Source organism: Rattus norvegicus, chromosome 2 (genome assembly GCF_021556685.1).
Source record: "Rattus norvegicus strain SHRSP/BbbUtx chromosome 2, alternate assembly SHRSP_T2T, whole genome shotgun sequence".
Classification (NCBI taxonomy): Eukaryota; Metazoa; Chordata; class Mammalia; order Rodentia; family Muridae; genus Rattus; species Rattus norvegicus.
Window position 1 is genome coordinate 59,837,660 of NC_141535.1, and position 22,250 is coordinate 59,859,909.

Here is a 22,250-nt window from a genome sequence, read left to right on the forward strand (position 1 = left end):
AGGTTCATAGATTTGGATGTTAGGAAGGAAGGAAGGAAGGGAGGAAGAAAGAAGGAAGGAAGGAAGGGAGGGAAGGAAGAGGGAAGGAAGAGCAGGAAGGGAGGGAGGAAGGAAGAGAGAGGGAGGAAGGAAGAAAGGGGTTTGGGAGAAGACTAAGAGGAGAGATGAATAAAACTTATGGGGTTTTATTTTGTCATATTATGTAAGACTAATCTTTAACCCAAATATTGGAAACACAGTTTAGTATAGGGCAACTCCAGTAAAGAAAACACGAGTTTGGGGATCATTGCATGGATGCCATGTAGTGCATGCCTGCCTCTTCTGCTCGTTGTCTGGTTGATTTGTTTTGAGGCAGGGTCCCATTGGGTGAAAAGTGCATGCTAAGACAATATGCTGACAATGACTTCCCAATGCTCTTACCTCTGCCTCCTATGAGCTGAGGTGGAGGCATGAAGCCCTGTGCCCAGCCATTTATACCCTGGGGTACAGTGCAATGAGAACTGTTCTCAGATGAGATTTCTTACCCATTGAAATTTTATTCTAAAAGATGCCCTAAGCATTGTCCCAGTGAGAGTCTAAAGATGGGCCATTATGTTTTGTTTTCTTTAAACTCTTACGGCATGGTTGTGTTGTGGTGGTGGTTTTACGGTATTTGGATTTGAACCTACAACCTGAGCATCTTCCTTTAAAGCAGTGATTCTCAACCTTCCTGATGCTGATCATTTAGTACAGTTTTTCATGTTATGGTGACTCTCCCCCAACCATAAAATTATTTTTGTTGTGACTTCGCAACTATAATTTTGCCACTGTTATGGATTGCAATGTAAGTATTTTTGAAGATAGAGGTTTGTCAAAGGGGTTGTGACACACGGGTTGAGAACCACTTCTTTAAAGAGATTATCTTTCTCCTTATATACACGCTGCTATCATCTGCCCCCAGTATTATTTCCATTATTAATTGTATCTATCAGCAATAGTTAGGATTTCACCCAAAGTTAAGTGCTGTAGATACTTTTCTGTTGCTGTGATAAAATACCACGATCAAGATAACTTATAAAGGAAAGCATTTAAGTTAGCTAATGGTTTCAGGTTAGAGTCCAGGATGGTAGAGCAAAGAAACACCTCAGAGTCCATACCCTGATCCACAACCACAAGACACAGAGGGAGGGAGGGAGGGAGGGAGGGAGGGAGGGAGGGAGGGAGGGAAAGGAAGTTGAGAAAGTTAAGAATAGCACCATTTTCTTGAATCCTCAAAGCCCACTGCCTGAGTCAGAGTTACTATTGCTCTGAAGAGATACTGTGTCTAAGGCAACTTATAAAGGAAGGCATTTAATTGAGGATTTGTTTACAGTTTCAGAGGGTTAGTGCATGATCATCATGGTAAGGAGCATGGCCACAGGCAGGCAAGCATCATGCTGGAGCAGTAGGTGAGAGCTCACGTCCTCACTGGCAGGTGGCAGGCAGAGAGGGAGGAACTGAAGGAGGGAGGGAGGGAGGGAGGAAGGGAGGGAGGGAGGGAGGGATGGAAGGAGGAAGGGGGGGAGGGAGGGAGAGAGAGAGAGAGAGAGAGAGAGAGAGAGAGAGAGAGAGAGGAGAGACTGAGCTGGCATGGGATTTTAAAACTTCAAAGCCCACCCCTAGTGACAGACCTTCTCTAACAAGTCCACCCCTAGTGACAGACCTTCTCTAACAAGTCCACACACCCTAATGCTTCAGAAACATTTCCACCAACTGGAACCAAATATTCAAACATATTCTTCTGAGGGGGCTATCATCATTCAGATCACCAAAAGAAAATTGCAAAACCAAAAAACTTTCTTGAAGTATTTTTTAGGTGGCATTAGAGATGTCAGTGTGCTTTGATTTCTTGACTATTCCTTTTTTTTTTTTTACAGAAAAATATGTCATTGCTCAACCAATATTTGTTTTTGAGAAAGGAGAACACAATTTTAAGGTAAGATCAAGATATTTTGTTTCTGATAAACAGCACTTTAAGGAGGCATTTATACCAAGATGTGGTAGCTGCATGAGTTTGTCTAGTTCTCCACAGAGTGTTCATGTAGCTGGGATTCGGGGACAGCAGTTTGGTTAAAATCTCTAGGCTGTGGGTAGAGTGCTTTATCAAAAACAATATGCTTATTTACAGTAATTTTAAAAGGTGGGGGGACAGAAAAAGGTTAGGATGGTTAAGACCTCCTTTGTCCCTCACTGCTAAAAGAGCCTAAAACTGGGTATTGAAAAGCCCCAGCATGCAACTCCGATTCTAGTTTGAAGGGCTTAAAGATTCTCTGTGATGTGAAAACATCACCCTGGGGCTGTGGGAGCCAGAGGATCAGCTCTACCCACCTTGTTACGGTTTTCGTTCTTACACGCAGTCGTTAGCAAACGACTCACATGACAAACTAAAGGCAGCTCGCCCTCACTCCACATCAGGCACTGCAGAATCCTGAGAGAGGGTGCCTCAAAAATGAAAAAAAAAAAATCTGCATTTAAAACAAGTGTTTGGAAGTGATTCCCTAGTCCTTGAAATCTGTAACCTTTGGGCTAGACATCTCTGTTGATGTGTTCTTGGTGAGGCTGTGGTGTGTTGCTTTGTCCTTGTGAGCTGAAGAGCTCTGGCTCCTGAGAATTCTCTTAATACAGAAGCAGGGTGGAAAATTGATGCAAAAACAGAAAATACTCAGCTCTCACTGGGAGTTTTATGTCTTTTCAGAGACCTGCAGAAGACAGCCTGGATGAAGCAGCAGAGCTTGGTAATGAATTACGTTCTGGTTTGCACAACACTAACCCCAATCTTTATTTAAAAAAAAAAAAAGAAAAAGAAAAGAAAAAAGGCAAGCAAGCGCAAGTGTTTGCACTTGTGACACAAATGCTATGAAACTTAATGGTCTGCCTTGCTTCTCCCCGCCACCCCCCGACCCGGAGCTCAGGACTGAACCCGGGACCTTGTGCTTGGCTAGGCAAGCACTCTACCACTAAGCTAAATCCCCAACCCCTTTCTTTCCTTAAGTACACACATGGATTGACCTTTGGTTTGAAAGATGGCAGGCAGATACCCGAGAACAGTGATGTGAGCGCATAGCCTCTGTGATTTTCTGCAGAACTTCAGAATGTGTATAGATCCCCACAGAAGACTCGTGTCTACCTGTTCTGTGCTAATACGGGGTACCTGTAGGCTTATAATCACCTTAACATCCCTAATACTTCTTTCTGGGCTTCAAGAGTCAGCACGTTGTAAAATGCTGACCTAAGCACGTTAAAAAACAAACAAACAAACAAACAAACAAAAAACGTTGATTATCCTCCCATACTGTGTGTTATTTTAAACAACGTTACCATTCCTATTGAATTTCTTTCAGAATTCACTGGCTTCTTGAGAAAGCGTGTAAGGTCTTCATCTGTTACGCTTCGTACTACAGATTCTCAGTCTCTAGGAGGTAGGTATAGTTTTGGCTGTTGTGCTGAATGTGAAATTATTTTAAAAAAAAAAACTTTCTAACTGGCCATTTAAAAGTAAGCACCTGCAAAAGAAGAACGTGCTGGCACTTTAAGAAGACCCTTATTACACAGTGTCTTCTGAGCCAGCTGAGAACACAGCTTGCCCATCCGTGCACCAACACAGCCCAGTGCTCCTCTGCCTAATGTCTTTAACAGCCTTTGGGCTTTGCAAAGCAGCTATTAACTAATTAATTATTAATTATTAATTATTAAATTTATGATATGGAATCAGCCTCTGTTTTGATTAATTAAAAATACAAAAAAATTTTTTTTGTTTAAATTGGAGATCTGAATTGTTCTCCAAACAACAGAGTTCCAGTCGAACTAGACAAAAGACCCAGTTCCTTAATGACCTGCATTTGCAATCTGCTTTTAGTGGCAGCCTTGTCTCAGGCACGCCTGAGGTCCTCGTCATTCACTGATGTCCCAACCTTCCCTCCCTCCAGGCCAGGTAAGGACAGACTCCTTAGAACCTCAATCCTGATTCTGATGCCTCAGAAACCTTTCTTATCACTCACTGATGAGTTTTCTTTCTTAGACATCATAAGATACTAATTGTTGAGCGACAAATGAGAGATAAGCCACAATTAAGCATGCAAGAGGGCTATCTTACAAATTTCACAGTTCCAGGCAATGTAGGTTATTTTTGGCCAAAAGTTTGAACTTGGCCTATTTTAGGACTTCATATATGAAATAAGCAGATGCCTGTATTTAAAGGAGAATTCTGTTATGCACTGCATGCTAAGTCAGTTGGGAATTTAGTTGGCCTTCTTTCTACATCACAAGTCTTCAGGAATCCTCTTCATAATAGGTCTTCAGACTTTGTGCCATAAGCATTCATTGCTTTATGGAAGGAAAATCTACAAAATAAAAATGGTTTTCTTTGCTTTATTCGATATTGTCTACAAATGCAGCTTTTGCGGTATTCAAAATATAACCCTGCTTTGGATTCATGTTCTAAGGCTTAGAATATGATTCTTAGAGTTTAGCTAAAGAAAATGTTATTTTTCCTTACTTGAAATCCACAGTGCTTTGCCAATTAAACAGTTTTATCATGGTGAAATGTTTAGCACAATCAAATGATTGGCACTATCTCCACGTTTAACGGTGACTTACATTCTCGGGAACTTTTATTTGTACTGAACAAAAAACTGCATTTTCCTGTGTTTATCACTATGAAATTTATTTGTTATCTATTATCTAGCTACCAATCATCTATCTATCTATCTATCTATCTATCTATCTATCTATCTATCTATCATCTATCTATATCTATTTATCAGCCAATCATCTATCTATCTAATATCTATCATCTATCTTCTTTCTTTTTGATTGATTATTCTCTACCTAAGAACTGTGATTTTCAAACCAATGAATCCATATTAATAACAATGATCACAATCATAGTTGTGCAACAGTGTATCAGACACTTTCCAGTCACAGAAGAGATTCGTCTGAGCTCAACTGACTTTCAGAACCCACAGGACAAGCTGTTTAAGAGAAATTAGGGGAGGCTAATCCCAAGGGCAAAACACTCTATTTTACTACATTTCTGTGCAAAGCTTTGCTTTATCTATGTAACTACTTCATCTTTAAAAATCAGATACACAAAGGATGGCCACACTGGAGGACACCAATCAGTAAACAGCATTTGTAATGTATGCTCTGCGGAATCATAAGTGCTGTTGGAAATGAGAATATGGTACAATTTATATGTCAAGTTTGTAATGCAGATAATAAAGACTACTAAATCCAGCTTTGGCTGGAGCAGCAATTCCTTTCCGACGTTCATGAGATGATAAGGTAAAGAATACCTTAAAGAAGTGCTTCTTATTCTCTTGTGGTCTCCGTTACTTAAATGCCTGGCCACTGTAGTATCAAGGAAATTGCCTCTCTTTGAAAAGCGCAGCAATCTGTACTGGTAGCCAACCAATCGTAACCCAGCAACAAGCTAGAGGAAAACAAACCGGCATCTTTGCTACCATAGTTTAATTTCTGTCACTGTGACAAAGCACTGAGAAGAAACAACTTAGAAGAGGAACGGGATTGTTTCACCTTAAAATTTATATAAAATGTATAGTTCACCATGGAGGGAAGTCAGAGCAGGAACCTTGGAGGCCTGCTGGAACTGAAGCAGAGAGACCAAGGAGTCGAGGGAGTGGGGTGGGGATGGAGGCGCTAAAGCTGCTTCCTGGTTTCTCTCTCGCATGTTCAGCTTGCTTCTTCAACAACCAGGACCTCTTGCCCAGGTGTGGCACTGCCCAGAGTGTGCTGGACCCTCCCATATCAATAACCAATCAGGAAAAGGTCCCCGCAGGCTTGCCTATAGACCTAATTTATGTAGGTATTTTTTCAATTGATATTCCCTCTTCCAAAACGGCTCTATCCTGTGTCAAGTTGATAAACAACAAACAAACAATCGGCATAGCTGCCATCTTTAATTCTCTCCTGAGTATCGTTTTTAAAAGATGCAAAGGGTTTATGTATAATCTTGTAGCACTCTATGAGAGGTATGCACACGCACACAGGATTCGTTATCACTTCGGGGTTTGTAATCTGCAAATTTCTTAAGGAACATTATTTAATTATTATAAATAAGATTACCCCTTCTGTCAAAGGTCTAATTTTAGACTTTTTGAGAGTTGAGCAGAAGTAGGTAGCAAATCTCCTCTGGCAGTCCCTTTTACTCGCGCTCCAATGAGCACTACTTTCTAGCGGCATTAGTGCCAATAGCGACATCTACTGGTGATTCCTGAGTAGGCCTTTTCTCTAAAGTGTAGACTTTTGACACAGACTTCAAAGGTTTTTTTAATGTTTTCTTTTTCTTACAGTGAGGAAAAACAATGTTTTTATGACATCACGTCTGCTGCAAAGGAATGATGATATGAACAACGTAGGGCAAGGTATGAGTCTTCAGTTTCAAGAATCCCGGAAATTCTACATTTCACCATCTATTATTTACTTATCCATCCATCCATCCATCCATCCATCCATCCATCCATCCATCCATCCATCCACTTACTTAGTTGAGGCACAAGGGAAATTGTGTTAAAATGTAGAAGAAGAACAACATGTCGGGCAAGCTACATAATCCCTGCAGCTGCCCGGAAGTGGGGAGGGGACAAAGCCATGCTATTGAGGCTGGCATAAAGGTCAGACACCTGGAGGTTGAGCCGCCACAAGGAGGAGAGGAAAGCTTTAGTGAAAGAGTAAGGAAGCTCAGAACATTGGTGGAAACCCAAGTTTCAAAGGGGGCATATTTGGAGAAGAGATATAAATAAACGTTAATTCATAAGTAATTTAGAAAAATAGGCAGACTTATGACCTTATATGGCTGCAGTCTATAGCTTCTGCTTACCATGCGTATTTTAATGTCTCTCTCTCCCCACCTCTGTGTATGCGTGCGTGCGTGCGTGCGTGCGTGCGTGTGTGTGTGTGTGTGTGGTGTGTGGTGTGTCTCCGAAATTTCGGTTGTGATTTTTTTTTTTTTGAGCACCATTTAAAAATAGAGGCAAAGGAGCATTTCACTCACAATGTATTGGTTGTTTCATTCTGCTCTCTCAAGGTCCCCCCGTGAGACCTTCGGACCATGTTCTACGACCCGCTGTTCTACAGCCATCTCGAACTCAGAGCTGTCAAAAAGGAGGCACAACACTTGGGCCTGGTGCATCGAAAACCTGCGAAACTAAGGAAAATACCGAGCACAAGGTAAGAAAATCCCCAGTGATAGAAGTGACACTGAAACGTTCTTGGTAATCATATAAAATGAAAGAGTGCTCCCCGGACCAGATTTTGTGGTTGCTGTCAGTCCCAAGTGGAAAAGCTGTGTAGCACGCAGTGGGAACTCGTGAGCATAGTAGGAAAGCCAGATTGATGATAGTATAAAACGCCGGGGAGCGATGAGATGGGCAGGGCGCGGTAGTCAAATAATGGAGTGGGGGGGGGGGTTTGCGATTCTGCATACCCAGCGGTCCAACATTGCAGTGAAGCTTTGCCAACTTAGTTCACACCAGACACGTCTTCACGGAGAGCAGCAGCAAAGGTTCCACACACAGAATAACCGTGGGTGGGGTAGGGGACCGTAAGAGCTTCCAGAGACAGGTAAGAACTCTCGCTTCTGAACACTGAATCCCTGATCAGCAAGTTTTCCTAAAATGAGAGCCTTTGTGTGGGGCATGCGGATGTGGGACTCCAGAATGTTCTGTGGCCGTGGCTCTGGCTCTGGTACTCAGGAGGAGTGGGACACAGCTTAGGTGGTTGGGATTTGGGTTCTTCCATCAGCCGTTTGTCTTCAAACACTTGAGGTTGTTCAACTGGTTTGGCTTTCCTAGAACACATTGATAGTAACACAGGAAGTGAAATATATCAGCCGTTTTGATGAAAGGAGAAATCAGACTGGAAGTAGTCTTGCCCAGAAATTACCTACAGTTATCCAAACCCAACACTCTATTTTCATCAGTGATAAGAGGGACTTGAATGTGGTCAGCAGTTTCCAAGTTTGTTATGCTTCCAAACCCTCTTCTTTGTAAGATATGATTTTGTGAGGCCCATTGTGATTTTTATATTTATCTATATGACTACACTGTAGCTATCTTCAGACACACCAAAAGAGGGCATCAGTTGCCATTACAGATCCGATGGTGGTAAGCCACCATGTGGTTGCTGGGAATTGAACTCAGGACCTCTGTTAGAGCAGTCAGTGCTCCTAACCAATGATCCATCTCTCCAGCCTCCAGCCCATTGTGATTTTTAATAATAATCTAATCAATAATCAATAATTTAATCAATAATCTAATCATGGCAGTTCATGAGTAGTTTATAAGGCAAAACATAATCTTAATTTCAGATTAATTTAGATTTAAATTTTAATTAATTTTATGTTTAGATTACTAAAAGTTTTCATTAACTATACTTTTGTAATTACTTTTGTCTAGTTAGGAATGCCAGGGAGAAAGGTGTTAAATTAGTCTTAAATTTTGTAAGAAAAATTTTGAAATATTACATACCATTTTGGAATGGTATATGCTGTAAGTATAGACCAAGTTTTTATTATGTTATTACATCCAAAGTGCAGTGATATTTGTTCCTCGTCATGACGTTTTTAAACCTCAACTGTGTGTGCATATGCATGTATGTGCATTTGCAGGGCAAAGAACTACCTTGAGTGTCATCTGACAGGAACCCTCAACCTTGCTTTTGAGACAGGGTCTCTCATTGGCCCAGAGTTTGACAATCAGGCTGCCTGGCCAGCAGCCCCAGAAATCTGCCTCCTTACTGCCCAGCTCTGGGCTTATAAATGTTTGCTACTGTACCTGACTTTCAGGGCACTGACCTTAGATTCTCAAAACTACAATTTATTATTTATTGCTTTTTTTCTGCCTAAATTATAAAACAGAAAGGTTCCAGTTCTGGTTTGCAAATATTTCTTCATAATTTAAAGATCCAATGAGTAGGGATTATCCCCAGTTTCTGAGAGGCCAACTGGATCTGCCTATTACTGAGTTTTCTGTTTTAAGATGGTCTTTGGAATGCCATAGACACATAATCTGTGAAATTCCATGGTTCCAACTTGACTATGAAAATTATCCCTAAGTGAATTTTACAGCTTATGTTCTTTATTGACATGTATCAAAACTTGATAAACCAGTGTCCACTCTGTTACTTTTTAGTAAAAATTTTCATGTCACCCATAATTGAACCAAAACAGGGCACCATTTACATAAAGAGTTGGCATGAAAATATAAACTTTGTATGCTGGCTGGTCTTGTGTGTCAACTTGATAGAAGCTGGAGTCATCAGAGAGGAGAGGGCCTGAGTTGAGGAAATGCCTCCATGAGATCCAGCTGTAACACATTTTCTCAATTAGTGATCAAGTGGGGAGGGCCCAGCCCATGGTGGATGGCCCTATCCCTAGGCTGGTGGTCCTGGGTTCTGTAAGAGAGCAGGCTGAGCAAGCCATGAGAGTAAGCCAGTAAGCAGCATCCCTCAGTGGCTCTGCATCGGCTCCTGCCTCCAGGATCCTGCCATGTTTGCTTCCTGTCCTGACTTCCTTCAATGCAGGGCTATGATCTGGAAGGCTAAGCCAAATAAACTGTAGTAAAATACATTAATATTGAATGGCGATGTCACCCACCTCAATGGTTTATGTTCCCAAATAACACACACACACACACACACACACACACACACACACACACACACACACGGCCTTTATAGTTTAATGTCTTTTTTTTTTCTTTTTTTCAGAGCTGGGGACTGAACCCAGGGCCTTGCGCTTGCTAGGCAAGCGCTCTACCACTGAGCTAAATCCCCAACCCTATAGTTTAATGTCTTAAGCAGCACAGTCGCTGGGCAGCTGCCTAGCCTCCATGTTGTTAGAATCTACCTCCGCCGATAACTAACTCCGAGTTACTACATACTAACTTCTAGGTTCCATCTTGGCTGCTCTTGAACCAACTGAGCAGCCCTCTGGGCCACATTCTCTTGGCCCCTTTACAGGTGACTCTGCTTCTCTGTCCTGTACACTCCTAAGACATGTTGTCTCCCCTCCCCCTCCCCCTCCTCCTCCCCCCCTCCCCCTCTTCTTCCTCCTCCCAAGTCTAGAAAACCTAAAACCTCTGCCTATGTCTCTCCTCCCAGCTATTGGCTGCTGATCTCTTTATTTACCAATCAACATTAATTGGGGACAGGTTCCCAAAAGCTACGCATAGATCTGCTGGCACAAACAGCTTTGTGTTTCAATTAACATTAGAATACAAGTAGCTACTCCCTAGTTTGATTTTTGGTCAGGGTGTTTTTCGTCGCAACAATAGAGGCCCTAACTAAGACATGTAGGTAACCCCACTTCTTTTTTTTTTTCTTCCTTTTTCTTTTTTTCAGAGCTGGGGACCGAACCCAGGGCCTTGCGTTTGCTAGGCAAGCGCTCTACCACTGAGCTAAATCCCCAACCCCAGTAACCCCACTTCTTATAGTCTTTAAAACGTTTCCTTTCGGTATTAGAGAACCAGTCGGTATGCTCTTCCTTAAGGAAGACTATTTCTCCTGCATGCCTTAGGTGCCTGTAGTTCTTTGTGTAGGGTTGAGGCCCCCTTACTTCCCCTGCCCTGGTCCACTTTAGTGTAGTTATTACTGTCATATTCTTTCAGCTCATGTTTAGGCAGTCCTGTTGGTGACTTTATGGAATGCTCAGTCCCGAAAACAGACACATGTAAGCAGCATTACACAAACTAAGCGTGTTGCGTTTGTGTATTTAGGAATTTGCACATATACACACATGCATGCGTGCATGTAACATGAGTTAGTGAAAAGAGGAGGCTGTGATTTTGAAAGAGCACAGGGAAGTATATGGGAAGATTTGAAGAGAGGAAAGGAAATGGAGAAATGAAGTAACTATATTATGATCTCGAAAAGTTAAAGAAATACTTAAAATTTTTCTCTTTATAAGGTTGAGGAATTGATTCAGTGGTAGAACACTTCTCCAGCAAGCACAAGGCGCTGAGCTTGATCATTAGCTCCTAAGGGAAATGCCTCTCATTTAGTGCACTCATAGCCTTTCCATGCACATAGAGCATCTTTCTTTGCCTTTCATCCCTCCTCCCCTGCTGGTCCTCTTCCTTCCCTCAAATAATGTCCCTAAACAGAGCTCTCTCTGCTTTCATATCACATATTTTTAAAAACTTGAATTCTGCAATGTCCATTTACTGTATATAAATCAAGACAAATATACCTAAAACTATTTTACACAACAGAGAGTGAAAACTATCATTTAGACTGAGGGATAGGGGACAGGTTACAAGGTTACCAGCCTATACCCTAAACTCAGATAACCAAAGTACATGCTCTCCTGTAGACATTTGACAGCTTTTAAGTTCCCATCATAAGAGAGAAACATTAATACTTTTATTGATTGGTATAAAAATTCAAGTGAAACAGACTGAACTCACTCCGGCTCTGAAATCCCTCATTCCCACATTTATGGTAGTAATGTGGGCGTGCACCTTATGTAGATGCTCAAAACCAGTCTCAGCCGGCTCAGTTACCCACGGAAAATGTCAGGATGAAGAGATGGGCAGAGTTTCTGCTTACACTGGGGGCTGTGGTAGTGAAGCTTTTAGGATATTTTCAGGGATTAAATAGTCCTGAAAAGTAATTCTACTGATCCAGAAAAATAATTAAGCGCAAGTGGGTAAAATATGTCCATGTGCTTTGTGAGTATTTGGAAAAACTTGTAGTTAACATCACTTCCATTTGGTTGTATGACATGGGTGAGTTCTCTTAGCTCTGTCCGTCGACTCCAATGTACACTATGGGCGGTAGAAGTACGGCATACACAGAGCTGTGAAGGCACCTCACCAGAGGTGAGGCACATAAAGGGCTGGGGGTGCAGCTGGACACAAGAAACGTTTAACACGCATGGCTGTAGACAGGGCAAATCTAATGAACTTTCAGATGGGCTTCTTTCTTTCTCCTTTCTGTTTCCAGATTTCTGAAGCGGACTCTAGTTTACTAAGTGAAAATTTATCAAATGCCAGAAGTTCAGTCCAGATGTCTACTGATCCATGCATCTCAGAGGCACCATCAGGGTAAAATAATCAATACGGCTCGTGCGTTCCTTCTTTAAAGTGTTTGGGACTAGAAGGGTTTCAAATTATTATTTTTTTTAGATTTTTGTGATATTTGGATGCACATATGGTAATTAATATCCTAGGAATGAGACCAACTTTAAGCATAAAATTCATACACACAAATTTACATACACCTCAGGCATGTAATCCGAAAGTGATTATACATAATACTTTTTAATGATTTTGACTCTGACCTATTATATGAGGCCAGGAATTATTTTGCTTATGATGTTATGTCATTGCTCAATATGGTTCAGACTTCGGAGAATTTTGCATTGCCAATTCTCTAAATAGGGATCTTCAATCTGATGAGAAAACCAAAATGTTTCCTTTCCCCGTTTGTTTTCTTTGACCATTTCAACTCTCCATATACTGTAATTTTCTGATATTGCATGAATAAATTGACAACATTCTTCTCGAAAGCATGTTTTTTATGTATTCGTCAGGGTTCTCTAGAATCACAGAACTTTATGCAGTGTCTCTCTATAGTAACGGAATTTATTGTAACAACTTAGTCTGTAGTCCAACTAACCCAACAATGGGCAGCTGTGAAAGGAAAGTCCAAGAAGCTGGTAGCTAGTAGTTAGTAGCTGGTCAGTCCCACGAGGCTGGGTGTTTCAGCTGGTCTTCTGTATAAGTTGGGATCCAACAGGTGTGCTAGCAAGTAAGTGCAAGCGAGCAAAGAAGAGAGAATCTTACTTCTTCCAGTGTTCTTATGTAGGCCTCCAACAGAAGGTGTGGCCCAAATTAAAGGTGTGCACCACCACACCACCCCTGGATCTGGAACTTGCTTTGTCCTAGGCTGACCTTGAACTCAGAGATCTGCTTGCCTCCATCTCCTAGGATTAAAGGTGTGTACCACCTTGCCTGGGCCTAAGCTTTTCATGGCCACTTTGCTTCAAGATCTCCATGTCAAGATCTAGGTCAATAGCTTGTGATCTTCCAGCCTCACGATCTGGGTCACAGGTGTGTCCTCCACTCATGGATTATAGTTCATTCCAGATGTAGTCAAGTTGACAACCAGGAACAGCCATCACATTTTATAAGAGTGTTAGCTTAGAGAGCTCTTCAGAATACCTCAGCTCTTTCACTATCGTCGTTGTCATCGTCATCATCGTCATCATCACCATCATATTGTATTGTATCATCATCATCATCATCATCATCATCATCATCATCATCATCATCATATTGTATTGCCTTCATTACCTCATGGACTCAGGTCAGAATATTTCAAAAAGATATGACCAAGTTTCAGATACAATTTGTCTTGCTATTAATCTTCCTTTTTCCTTGATGTCCTTTCCCCTCTATCTAATCAGTTGTGGTGCTATGATTAATGCCAATTCATTGTGCTGATAAAAGGAGTGAGAAGTTAATATTAATTAGTATTACTGGCGTTGATGGAAAGTTTTGCTGGAAAGGTCACTGAAACTGGCTGTGGACAAAATGCTGGCTCACATGAGTATGCGGAATCCAGGTAGAGAATGATGACGTCATAGGGATGCGCCGAGACCCTTCCGCACATCTGCCTACGAAGAGAGGGCTACACATTTGGCTTTTTTCATCGTGCAGAACAATTTTAATAGAAACTAAATTTTCTTGGAGGAGGAAAAGTAAGACAACACACACTCAAGAATAATTGATGAGACACTGAAGAGCTTGGAGTGCTAGAAGCATCGGTGGCCACTTGGGATACGGGATACTGATTAGAGATGCCTGGAGCACAGCCAGACAGCGGCTGGGCAGCCCTCCAGCTAAACATGCAACCCACATCGTGAATGAGCTCATCCATACAGGCCGACTCCAATCTTGTCACAGTCGGCAACAATATTCTGAATATTACCCTTGGGAGTCCGTAGCTCATGTTTGTTTCTCCTCTATGTCTCCTTCATTTGGAATGAATAAAGCAGTATGTTTATGTTGTCTGTAAACACATTAAACCACCTAATTATTTTGCCTGCTAAAGCTTAAAGTAGCCCCATCCACAAATTCAAGAGACCAAACGCTCATTTCTTTTTCGTAGAGGCCATCCAAAGGAAGACGAGTGTTCATTTACAAGCTGCAGCTCTGACTTCGTTTTTGGAGAAAACATGGTGGAAAGAGTTTTGGTAAGCTTTTGACAAACTACCTTAGGGGAACTGTTGTTCACATATCTGAAGGGCAAATTAATTAGCATTCAGTTCAAGCCCACTTCTCAGTTCTGGGTTAAAAGTCACAATTTCTTTATTTAACTCCAAAAGGCGTTGGGAAGCATGTCCCAGCTGTTTGAACAATAGCTATGAAGCCCACAGAGCAGTGTTTATTAACCTGCCTAAAGCTGCGACACTTTAATACAGTCCTTCAAGTTGTGCTGACCCCCCAACCATAAAATTATTCTGCTTAATAACTGTAATTTTGCCACTGTTGTGAGTTAAAATGTAAATACCTCATATGCATAATGGTCCCTATGAAAAGGTCATTTGAAGCCCACTCCCCAAAGGGGTCACCACCCATAGGTTGAGAAACCATGCCATAGGGTCCAACAGTTCTTTGACTTGTGTTAAGCCCAAAGTACCCTTGAAACTCTCAGAAACACGCAGCAGTTAAACTCAATTAGTAATGTTTTAATGTGGCATTTTCAGCAGCACTTTTTCTTTAAAAATCATTTGACTGCTTTATATGTTTATACTATGAACTTTAGCCATTCTCACACCTCTCTCCCACTCTCCTCTTCCTCTTTCTCCTGCTGGAGCTGTTCCCAAGTCTCCTGAGTTCATGTCTTCCTTTTCCGTGGGCCACTGAATTTAGAGTTCCTTGCCTGAGCATGAGAGAGAAGTTACTGGAGCGAGGGCAACTTCTCAGTGGTTACATTACTGAATAAATGTCCCCTGTTTACAGTAATGAGCCAATATGTTTTTAGTAACCACAGCTCAACGTTTACTTTGAAAAGCATATATATATATATATATATATATATATATATATATATATATATATAACCTTTTGCATTTGAAAAGAAAAGCCTGGGTACTTTACTTGTCTAGAAAATATATGTGTCAAGTGAAAACTCCAATTCATTTCTTGTTTGTTTGTTTCTTTTGTTTTGTTTCAAAACAAGGTCTCTCTGTGTAACAGCCCTGGCTGCCCTGGAACTCGCTCTGTGGGCCAGGCTGGTCTCAAACTCACAGAACTCTGCCTGCCTCTGCTTCCTGCATGCTGGAATTAGAGGCTCGTGCACACCATTGCCTGGATGTTGCTATCATTCTTATATAATCTCCCAGCTGCTGGGCCTTGCTCAAAACTTTGATTTCTAAGACAGCATCACTGAAAGCAAGGGGCAGCTTGTGGAGAAGCTGTAGCACACTTCCACACGTCCATGCCTCACAGGGTTTTCCAGTCTTTACTTAAATTAAGGTGATGTCTGAGCTGGGCCTAAGGGGGCTTGTCTTGGGGCTACTTTAAATGAGTCAGGTTAATGAAGTGGCAGAGATTTTTATGATCAAAGAACATGGTAAGTATGTATGAAAATGTCACACCATCCCCAGGGGCTGGGGAGATGGCTCAGTGGGTATGAGGACTTGCTGAGGAAGTATGAGCATCTGTTTGGATCTTCAGGATCTGTGTGAAAACTAGCCTAGCTAATGGCAAGCTTCTTGTTTTACAAGGGAATACGGTAATCTCATGGGACTAACATAGAGAGCCACAGAGGGGAACACCAATGACTTCCTCCTCTGCCCTCTGAACACCTGCACCCCACAGATGAGCACACTCACAGGTGCACCTGTACTACAAATGCATGATGCACACACATGCGCACACAGAGTGCCACAGCAAAATGCATTATTTTGTAAATTTGCATATGCTAATAAAAATGAAAAGAAAAACATTCTCAAATCTAGCCGATTCCAAGATTTTTAGGGCTTTCCTTTGGTCAGTTGGGGTTTGTATCTTGCTTGTTGTAGATATAACTAGGATTGTCCTCAATCGAAAGATAGTTCTGTGGCCTTTTAGCTTAAAGTACCCTGCTGTCATTCCCAAGAAGGCCATTTCTTTCTTTCTTTTTTTTTTAACAGACTTAATTCATTTATTTTTCTTGTATAAAAACCCTTATGTGGTAGCCACAGCTAGAGCCTGGGTCCTCTGAACAGAGACTCTGGTGTGGGTTTTCACAAGATGGTCAGTGAATTCCTGATAAGGAGACTTGGTGAACACAATCTGTTTCCAGAGGTCAGGGGTCAGGTAGCTGTAGGTCTTGGAGATGGCATCAAAGGTGGCCTTGGCAAAGTTGCCCAGGGTGGCAGTGCAGCCCCTGGCTGAAGTGTAGCAGTCGTCTATACCGGCCATCATCAGTAGCTTCTTGGGCACAGGAGCAGAGACAATGCCAGTGCCTCTGGAGGCAGGGATGAGACGCACCAGCACAGAGCCACAGCGGCCTGTGACCTTGCATGGCACAGTGTGGGGCTTGCCAATCTTGTTCCCCCAGTAGCCTCTCCGCACTGGGACGATCGAAAGCTTGGCCAGGATGATGGCCCCTCGGATGGCAGTGGCTACCTCCTTGGAGCACTTAACACCAAGACCAAGGTGGCCATTGTAGTCCCCAATAGCGACAAAGGCCTTGAACCTGGTCCGCTGGCCAGCCCGAGTCTGCTTCTGCACTGGCATGATTTTCAGAACTTCATCCTTTAGAGATGCACCCAGGAAAAAGTCAATAATCTCAGACTCCTTAATGGGCAGGGAGAACAGGTAGATCTCCTCCAAGGACTTGATCTTCATGTCCTTAACCAGGCGGCCCAGCTTGGTGACGGGGATCCACTCCTTGTCTTCAGCTTTACCTCCACGAGCCCCGCGGCCTCGACCACGGCCACGGCCTCCGCCACGACCGCGGCCCCTAAGGCCGCAGCCGAATCCTCCGCGGAAGCCGGAAGCCGCCGCGGCCTCCTAATCCTGGGCCCCCGGGTCCTCCGGGCCCTCCCGCTGCACCAGCGTCATCCGCCATTTGGTGTTTTCCTGAAGAAGAAGAAGAAGCAAGAAGGCCATTTCTAACTGGTGGTGCTGGTCCATGCCTCTCACCCTAGCACTGGCAGGCTGAGGTAAAAGGATAGATAGTCTGAGTCTAGCCTGTATTAAATAGTAAGACTATCTCAAACAGACAGAAAAGAAGGATGAGGAGGAGGAGGAGGAGGAAGAGGAGGAGGAGGAGGAGGAGGGGGAGGAGGAGGAGGAGGAGGAGGAGGGGGAGGAGGAGGAGGAGGAGGAGGAGGAGGAGGAGGAGGAGGAGGAGGAGGAATTCTATTAGTATCGGAGATATTGCTCACATCTTTGAATGAACCAAGCAAGCTTCAGATGAAAGTCCACTCAGTATTTAGGCAACTTGGTTCATTTTGCATTTTCTTTTTCCAGGTTTGAAGTCCACCTAAGTAGTTATTCAAAGCTAAAGCAGACTGTACTCTAGAGAGGCTTACAATGTAAGAAAGGAGACAGAGACACCTATGGGAACAAGCTACCACTGGGTCCACAGAGGTTGGGTCTGAGTGAACACTTGTCAGTATGTCACGTGGACATTTTGGATGTGGTTTATGAACGGACCAGAGTTTCCCATTTCTCTCAAAGAGAATGTCCTAAGGATGCTGGAGCAGTCCAGAGAGTTTGTGTTTTTCCTCTAATTAACCTCGTGAACCCATAGCCTTGTGATATGGGGGGGGGGTGTCAAGGTGCATTCCTGACTTGTTGGCTGACTGTGCTTTTTAAATTTGTCACTGATCTCTCTGAGCCTGAGCCGGCATTTCTATTTTCTAAAAGTGAAGGTGCTGACAGTTCATCATCATGTAGTTTCAGGGACTACACTGATTTCCTATTCAATAACATGGAAGAATCCCGAGTCCATAAAGGCAAGATTTAAAAGTGTACTTAGGTAGCACTGTTCCACATTCACTCTTCTGCAGGGGTTACCCAGAGCTCTGATTGGCACAGTTGTTAATCTTTTGTCACAGCAGATATACGGTGTGTTGCAAGTGACTGTCAGTGGGCTGGGGAGATGTCGCCGTGGTAAAGCTCTTGCCATGAAGCCTGGTGACCTGAGCTTGATCTGAGGAACCCACACAGTGGAAGAAGAAAACCAGTTCCAGCAAGTTGCTCTCTGATCTTCACACATGCGCCTTGGCACGTGCAGGCCTAACACACACACACACACACACACACACACACACACACACACACAATTGGCTACTGACAAACATTGTTAGAGGAAAACTTAGGGTTCCTGTTCTCTGAAACATCTAGTGGAGTGTTCATTCCTGGAAATAGACAACAGTGGTGACTCTCTGGGACCCCTGAAAAACACTGTAAGAGAAGCCAATGGTGCTTTGGCCAGCCTGGTGGGACACAGAAGGACAGCCCCCTGCTTCCTGCTTCCCGCTTCTCTTATTCCCTAAAACCAGACCCATCTGGACAGGCTAGGATAAGTGGGTTCTCAAACCAATGCTTCACGACAGTTACCCAGTTCTCTGTGCAGAGGGAGCCTGGAACAAAACCCAGTAGCTGTTTCTTGGGTGCTGAATTGAGAAAGAAAATCTATCTTTTGGCTTACTGCAAATATCTAGGTATAAGATTAAACAATGCATATTTCCCCCCACTTAGGGCACTCAAAAGCTTACCCAGCATCCACTTCAAAATCTTTCATATGCCAAGGAAAAATCATTCAAATCTCTTTTGAAGTTTCCTAATGTTGCTTCAAATTCAGGTAAGAACTGTTTCATTTATAAAATATTTAACTTCAATGTCTCCTATTGTTTTTGTTGTTGTTGTTGTTTTTGTCTTGTGCTTATTTTTCAATGTGTATGAGTGCTTTATATGCATGATGTGTGTACCCCAAAACACCAGATCCTTTGGGGCTGGTGTTATAATAGCCATCATGTGGGTGCTGGGAATAGAACAGCAGACAGCACTCTTAATCACTGAGCCATCTCTCCAGCCCCTTGTCTCTTATTAAGTAAATGGCATTTACTTAATGTCCACACAACTTAAAAGCCTATAATCCACTATTAAAATTGTTTTAGTAAGGATTAAAATATAATAAACTTTAAAATTACTGACTTAATACTAAGAGAAAGTAAATTAGGTGGCTTTAATCTCCTCAAATTTGACCTTTAAAATGTGAAGTAAGATATAACAAATTCTTTCCATGGCAGAGAAAACAGTCTTATATATTTTTCTTCCTGTATTTCTTTGAAGCAGAACCTATTAAAAACATATCCCTAATCGAATCAGCAGCTGCTTTTTCCTCCAAACCATCACAAAAATGCTTGCTTGAGAAGATCGATGTCATAACAGGAGAAGAAACAGAACATAATGTGTTAAAGGTTTGTATGCTACGTATTGCTTTTCCTCATCTTACGTAGACTAAAGCTAGGATCAGCAGAAACATCAAAAATAGCTAGGAATAGATAGAGATGGTTTCATGATGACTAAGTTGCTTGAATAAAAACTGTTTGAGGCTTGTAAACACCACTAAGATGCTGTAATCTTCTCTGTGTGTGCATATGCATGCATGAGTTCATGCTTGTGTCTGTGTGTGTGTTTGTGTGTGCATACATGTGCATGCATGTGTTTGCATATGTGTGTGTGTGTGTAGGTTTACAACCACTCACTCTAGTCCTCTAAGAAGAAAGAGGCAGGGATCCTAACTTTAGAATCCTTTTGCTTCAGTTCCCTGTGTTCGGGGTTACATGGTGGGCTAGGATCCCACTTCATATTTCTCTTGTCTGCTCTCACAACTGTGCCATTACTTTGAGTGAGTCTAATACTGAACGGTGAGTTGATTCTAGTTTGTTAAAGTGTAGACTTTTGTATAAATCAAGAACCTCACAGGCATACCACATATCTGATTCAGTGCTAAATGTTGTCAGGGTAGTCACTATAGCCTCACTGTTTGTTTAAAGGCACTAACCCCCTCTCCCCCTTTACCCTTCTCCATTTTCTCCTACGCTATCCACTCCCTGTCATTTCCACTGCGACCCAAGGATACTTTCAGTCTAAGTAAGCGCATCTCAAGGTATAGTTCTGGCCTAACTGACGTAACTACTAGGGCGCCCATCGCTGGTGCACTTTTCATCCGGATGTACTGATGACGTCATATGCATGGGAGTAGTTGAGAACTGGCAACCACTAAGTCACCACAAGGGACCCTGTGTTATCACGCCATATAGCTCTCCATGACTGTGTGCTGTGTTTGAAACATGTTAGCATGCAAATCACTCCATAATTCATTTCTTTCAAAAAGCATTATGTGGCCAAAATAATAACAAGTTTAACGCAGTTGTTGGCATATAGAGATATTAGATAAGAAAGCACAAGTATGCAAGGTATCCTACAGTTTTATAAAAAGATGTATGTATGTATGTATGTATGTATGTATGTATGTATGTAATACAACAGTCGCTGCTTCTTACAGTAGTGGAAAATGGAGAACAAGAGTTGGTAACTGTTTTATTCCTGTTTTATGATTTTGCAGTTTGAACTATTTAGAGATTGCGTGTTCTAGAAAGTTAAGTAAATCTCAACATCTAGTCTATTTATCATTAACAGAATAATTTAGTACAATATAAACCAGGTATAATAGTGTCAGGGCACAAAAAAATGTAATCTGGAAAAATTTAACATATTGGACTTTTATAAAAACTGTCATTTAGATCAACTGCAAGATCTTTGTATTCAACAAAGCCACACAGTCCTGGAGTGAAAGAGGCCAAGGGGTTTTGAGACTGAACGACACAGCCGGCAGTGAGTGCGGGACGCTGCAGTCAAGACTGAGTAAGGGACAGTCTGTAAGCCATGCTTTCTCAGGGCAAATCGTCTCATGTGGGTGCAACTGCTTTCTGTCGATGTGTTGTAAGACACAGCGATAGGTCCGAGGATGGACTACAGTATGTCTAATGTGCTAGAGCTCCCTTGTCAGGCAGCATGGGTCCCAGTTTTCATTCCATCACTGACTAGCGACCCCAAAGAAGTGGCGTTGACCTTATGAATTCAGAGTGTGAATAATTTAGTCTGTGGCTTCTTCCGTGTCTGTGAGATTTACGGAGACACTGCAATTCAAATCTTTTGGAGCTACTGTGGACGTTTGATGAGGGGCTGTGTGGAAAGCACCTGTGTCAAAGCTAAGCAGCCGCACACCTGAGCGGTGGTCCCGTTGGTATCGGAAGGGGCGTAAAGCAATCAGCTTTGCAAGGCGTAGAGTCTGGGGGAAAGACGTACCTGACACATCATGGACCATTGGCATCCTGACACAGCGTGGAGATGGGGTGAAGGGTCAGTTTCTGTGGAACTAAGTGTATGATGTTTAGTCCTGAACATGTGGGTGGACAGAGGCTGGGGAAAGATTGTATATGTCTTACATCCACTGGGCTTTGTTCCGAGGCCCCGGTTGCAAGTGAGCATGGGCAGAGGCTGGTGTGGTGGATTTTCTTGTCAGTCAATTCTGAGAAGTTAAAGTTTTGAAGGAAACGACAAGTAGGATCTGGACCTGTACATGAGGATTTGTTGCATTTCAAATGTCAAGCTCAAAGAATGGGAAGGAATAGAATTCAGATCAAAAGAATGGGAACCGGGGTCGTCAACCTTATAATGGACAAACAGGTTGCTGAGTAATGCAACTAAGTGACATTTGCCAGGCAGTACTGGCTGTTGTCTACTCTGGTTTATTTCTACTGCTTGCCAGAAACAAACAAACAAACAAACAAACAAACAACAAACAAATAAAACAACCAAACACCTTGTTGTTGGTGGTGATATTGTTGTTATGTGGGTAGTTTGGGTTCACTATTGGAAGCAGAAAATAAATCAACCAAAGAATAGATAAGACCATTTAAGGGCCTACCCTCTAGGAACAATCTGCTAACAATGCATTCTGTGGGTGTCATTCTCTGTACACTTCTATGTCACTGTCCAGTTTGTAGTTTATGGTGCTAGGTTGATCTGGCCTTTTCTACATAGTATTCCATGACCATCTTCCCACATGAGTATCTCTTCTCAGTATTTTTTTAAAGTTTTATTTATCTATCTATCTATCTATTCATTCATTCATTCATTCGCTTCTTTATTTATTCAACGTGGATTGGTGTTTTACCTGTATGCATGTCTGTGTGTGAG

At 42.3% G+C, this 22,250-nt stretch overlaps 1 protein-coding gene and 1 pseudogene across 13 annotated transcripts in view; one reads left to right on the forward strand and one right to left on the reverse strand.

The window, feature by feature from the left end:
• Positions 1–22,250, forward strand: part of Ranbp3l (RAN binding protein 3-like) — a 60,875-nt gene that overhangs the window by 26,536 nt on the left and 12,089 nt on the right. For 3 of the 12 annotated variants that reach the window (XM_087639859.1, XM_087639828.1, XM_087639837.1), the window contains 11 exons: positions 1,896–1,954; positions 2,714–2,753; positions 3,360–3,437; positions 3,875–3,949; positions 6,330–6,401; positions 7,064–7,206; positions 11,980–12,080; positions 14,149–14,233; positions 18,741–18,843; positions 19,335–19,462; positions 20,792–20,912. In XM_087639859.1, the coding sequence (XP_087495985.1) occupies positions 1,896–1,954; positions 2,714–2,753; positions 3,360–3,437; positions 3,875–3,949; positions 6,330–6,401; positions 7,064–7,206; positions 11,980–12,080; positions 14,149–14,233; positions 18,741–18,843; positions 19,335–19,462; positions 20,792–20,912 (1,005 nt within the window). Of the gene's footprint in view, positions 1–1,895; positions 1,955–2,713; positions 2,754–3,359; positions 3,438–3,784; positions 3,950–6,329; positions 6,402–7,063; positions 7,207–11,979; positions 12,081–14,148; positions 14,234–18,740; positions 18,844–19,334; positions 19,463–20,791; positions 20,913–22,250 lie in introns of all 12 variants that reach the window. The other 9 variants (XM_087639870.1, XM_087639846.1, XM_087639880.1 and 6 more) reach the window with 5 other exon arrangements.
• On the reverse strand, positions 15,956–16,947 carry Rps2-ps9 (ribosomal protein S2, pseudogene 9; annotated as a pseudogene). The gene has a single exon (XR_015674169.1). The product of XR_015674169.1 is annotated as a ribosomal protein S2, pseudogene 9 (transcript).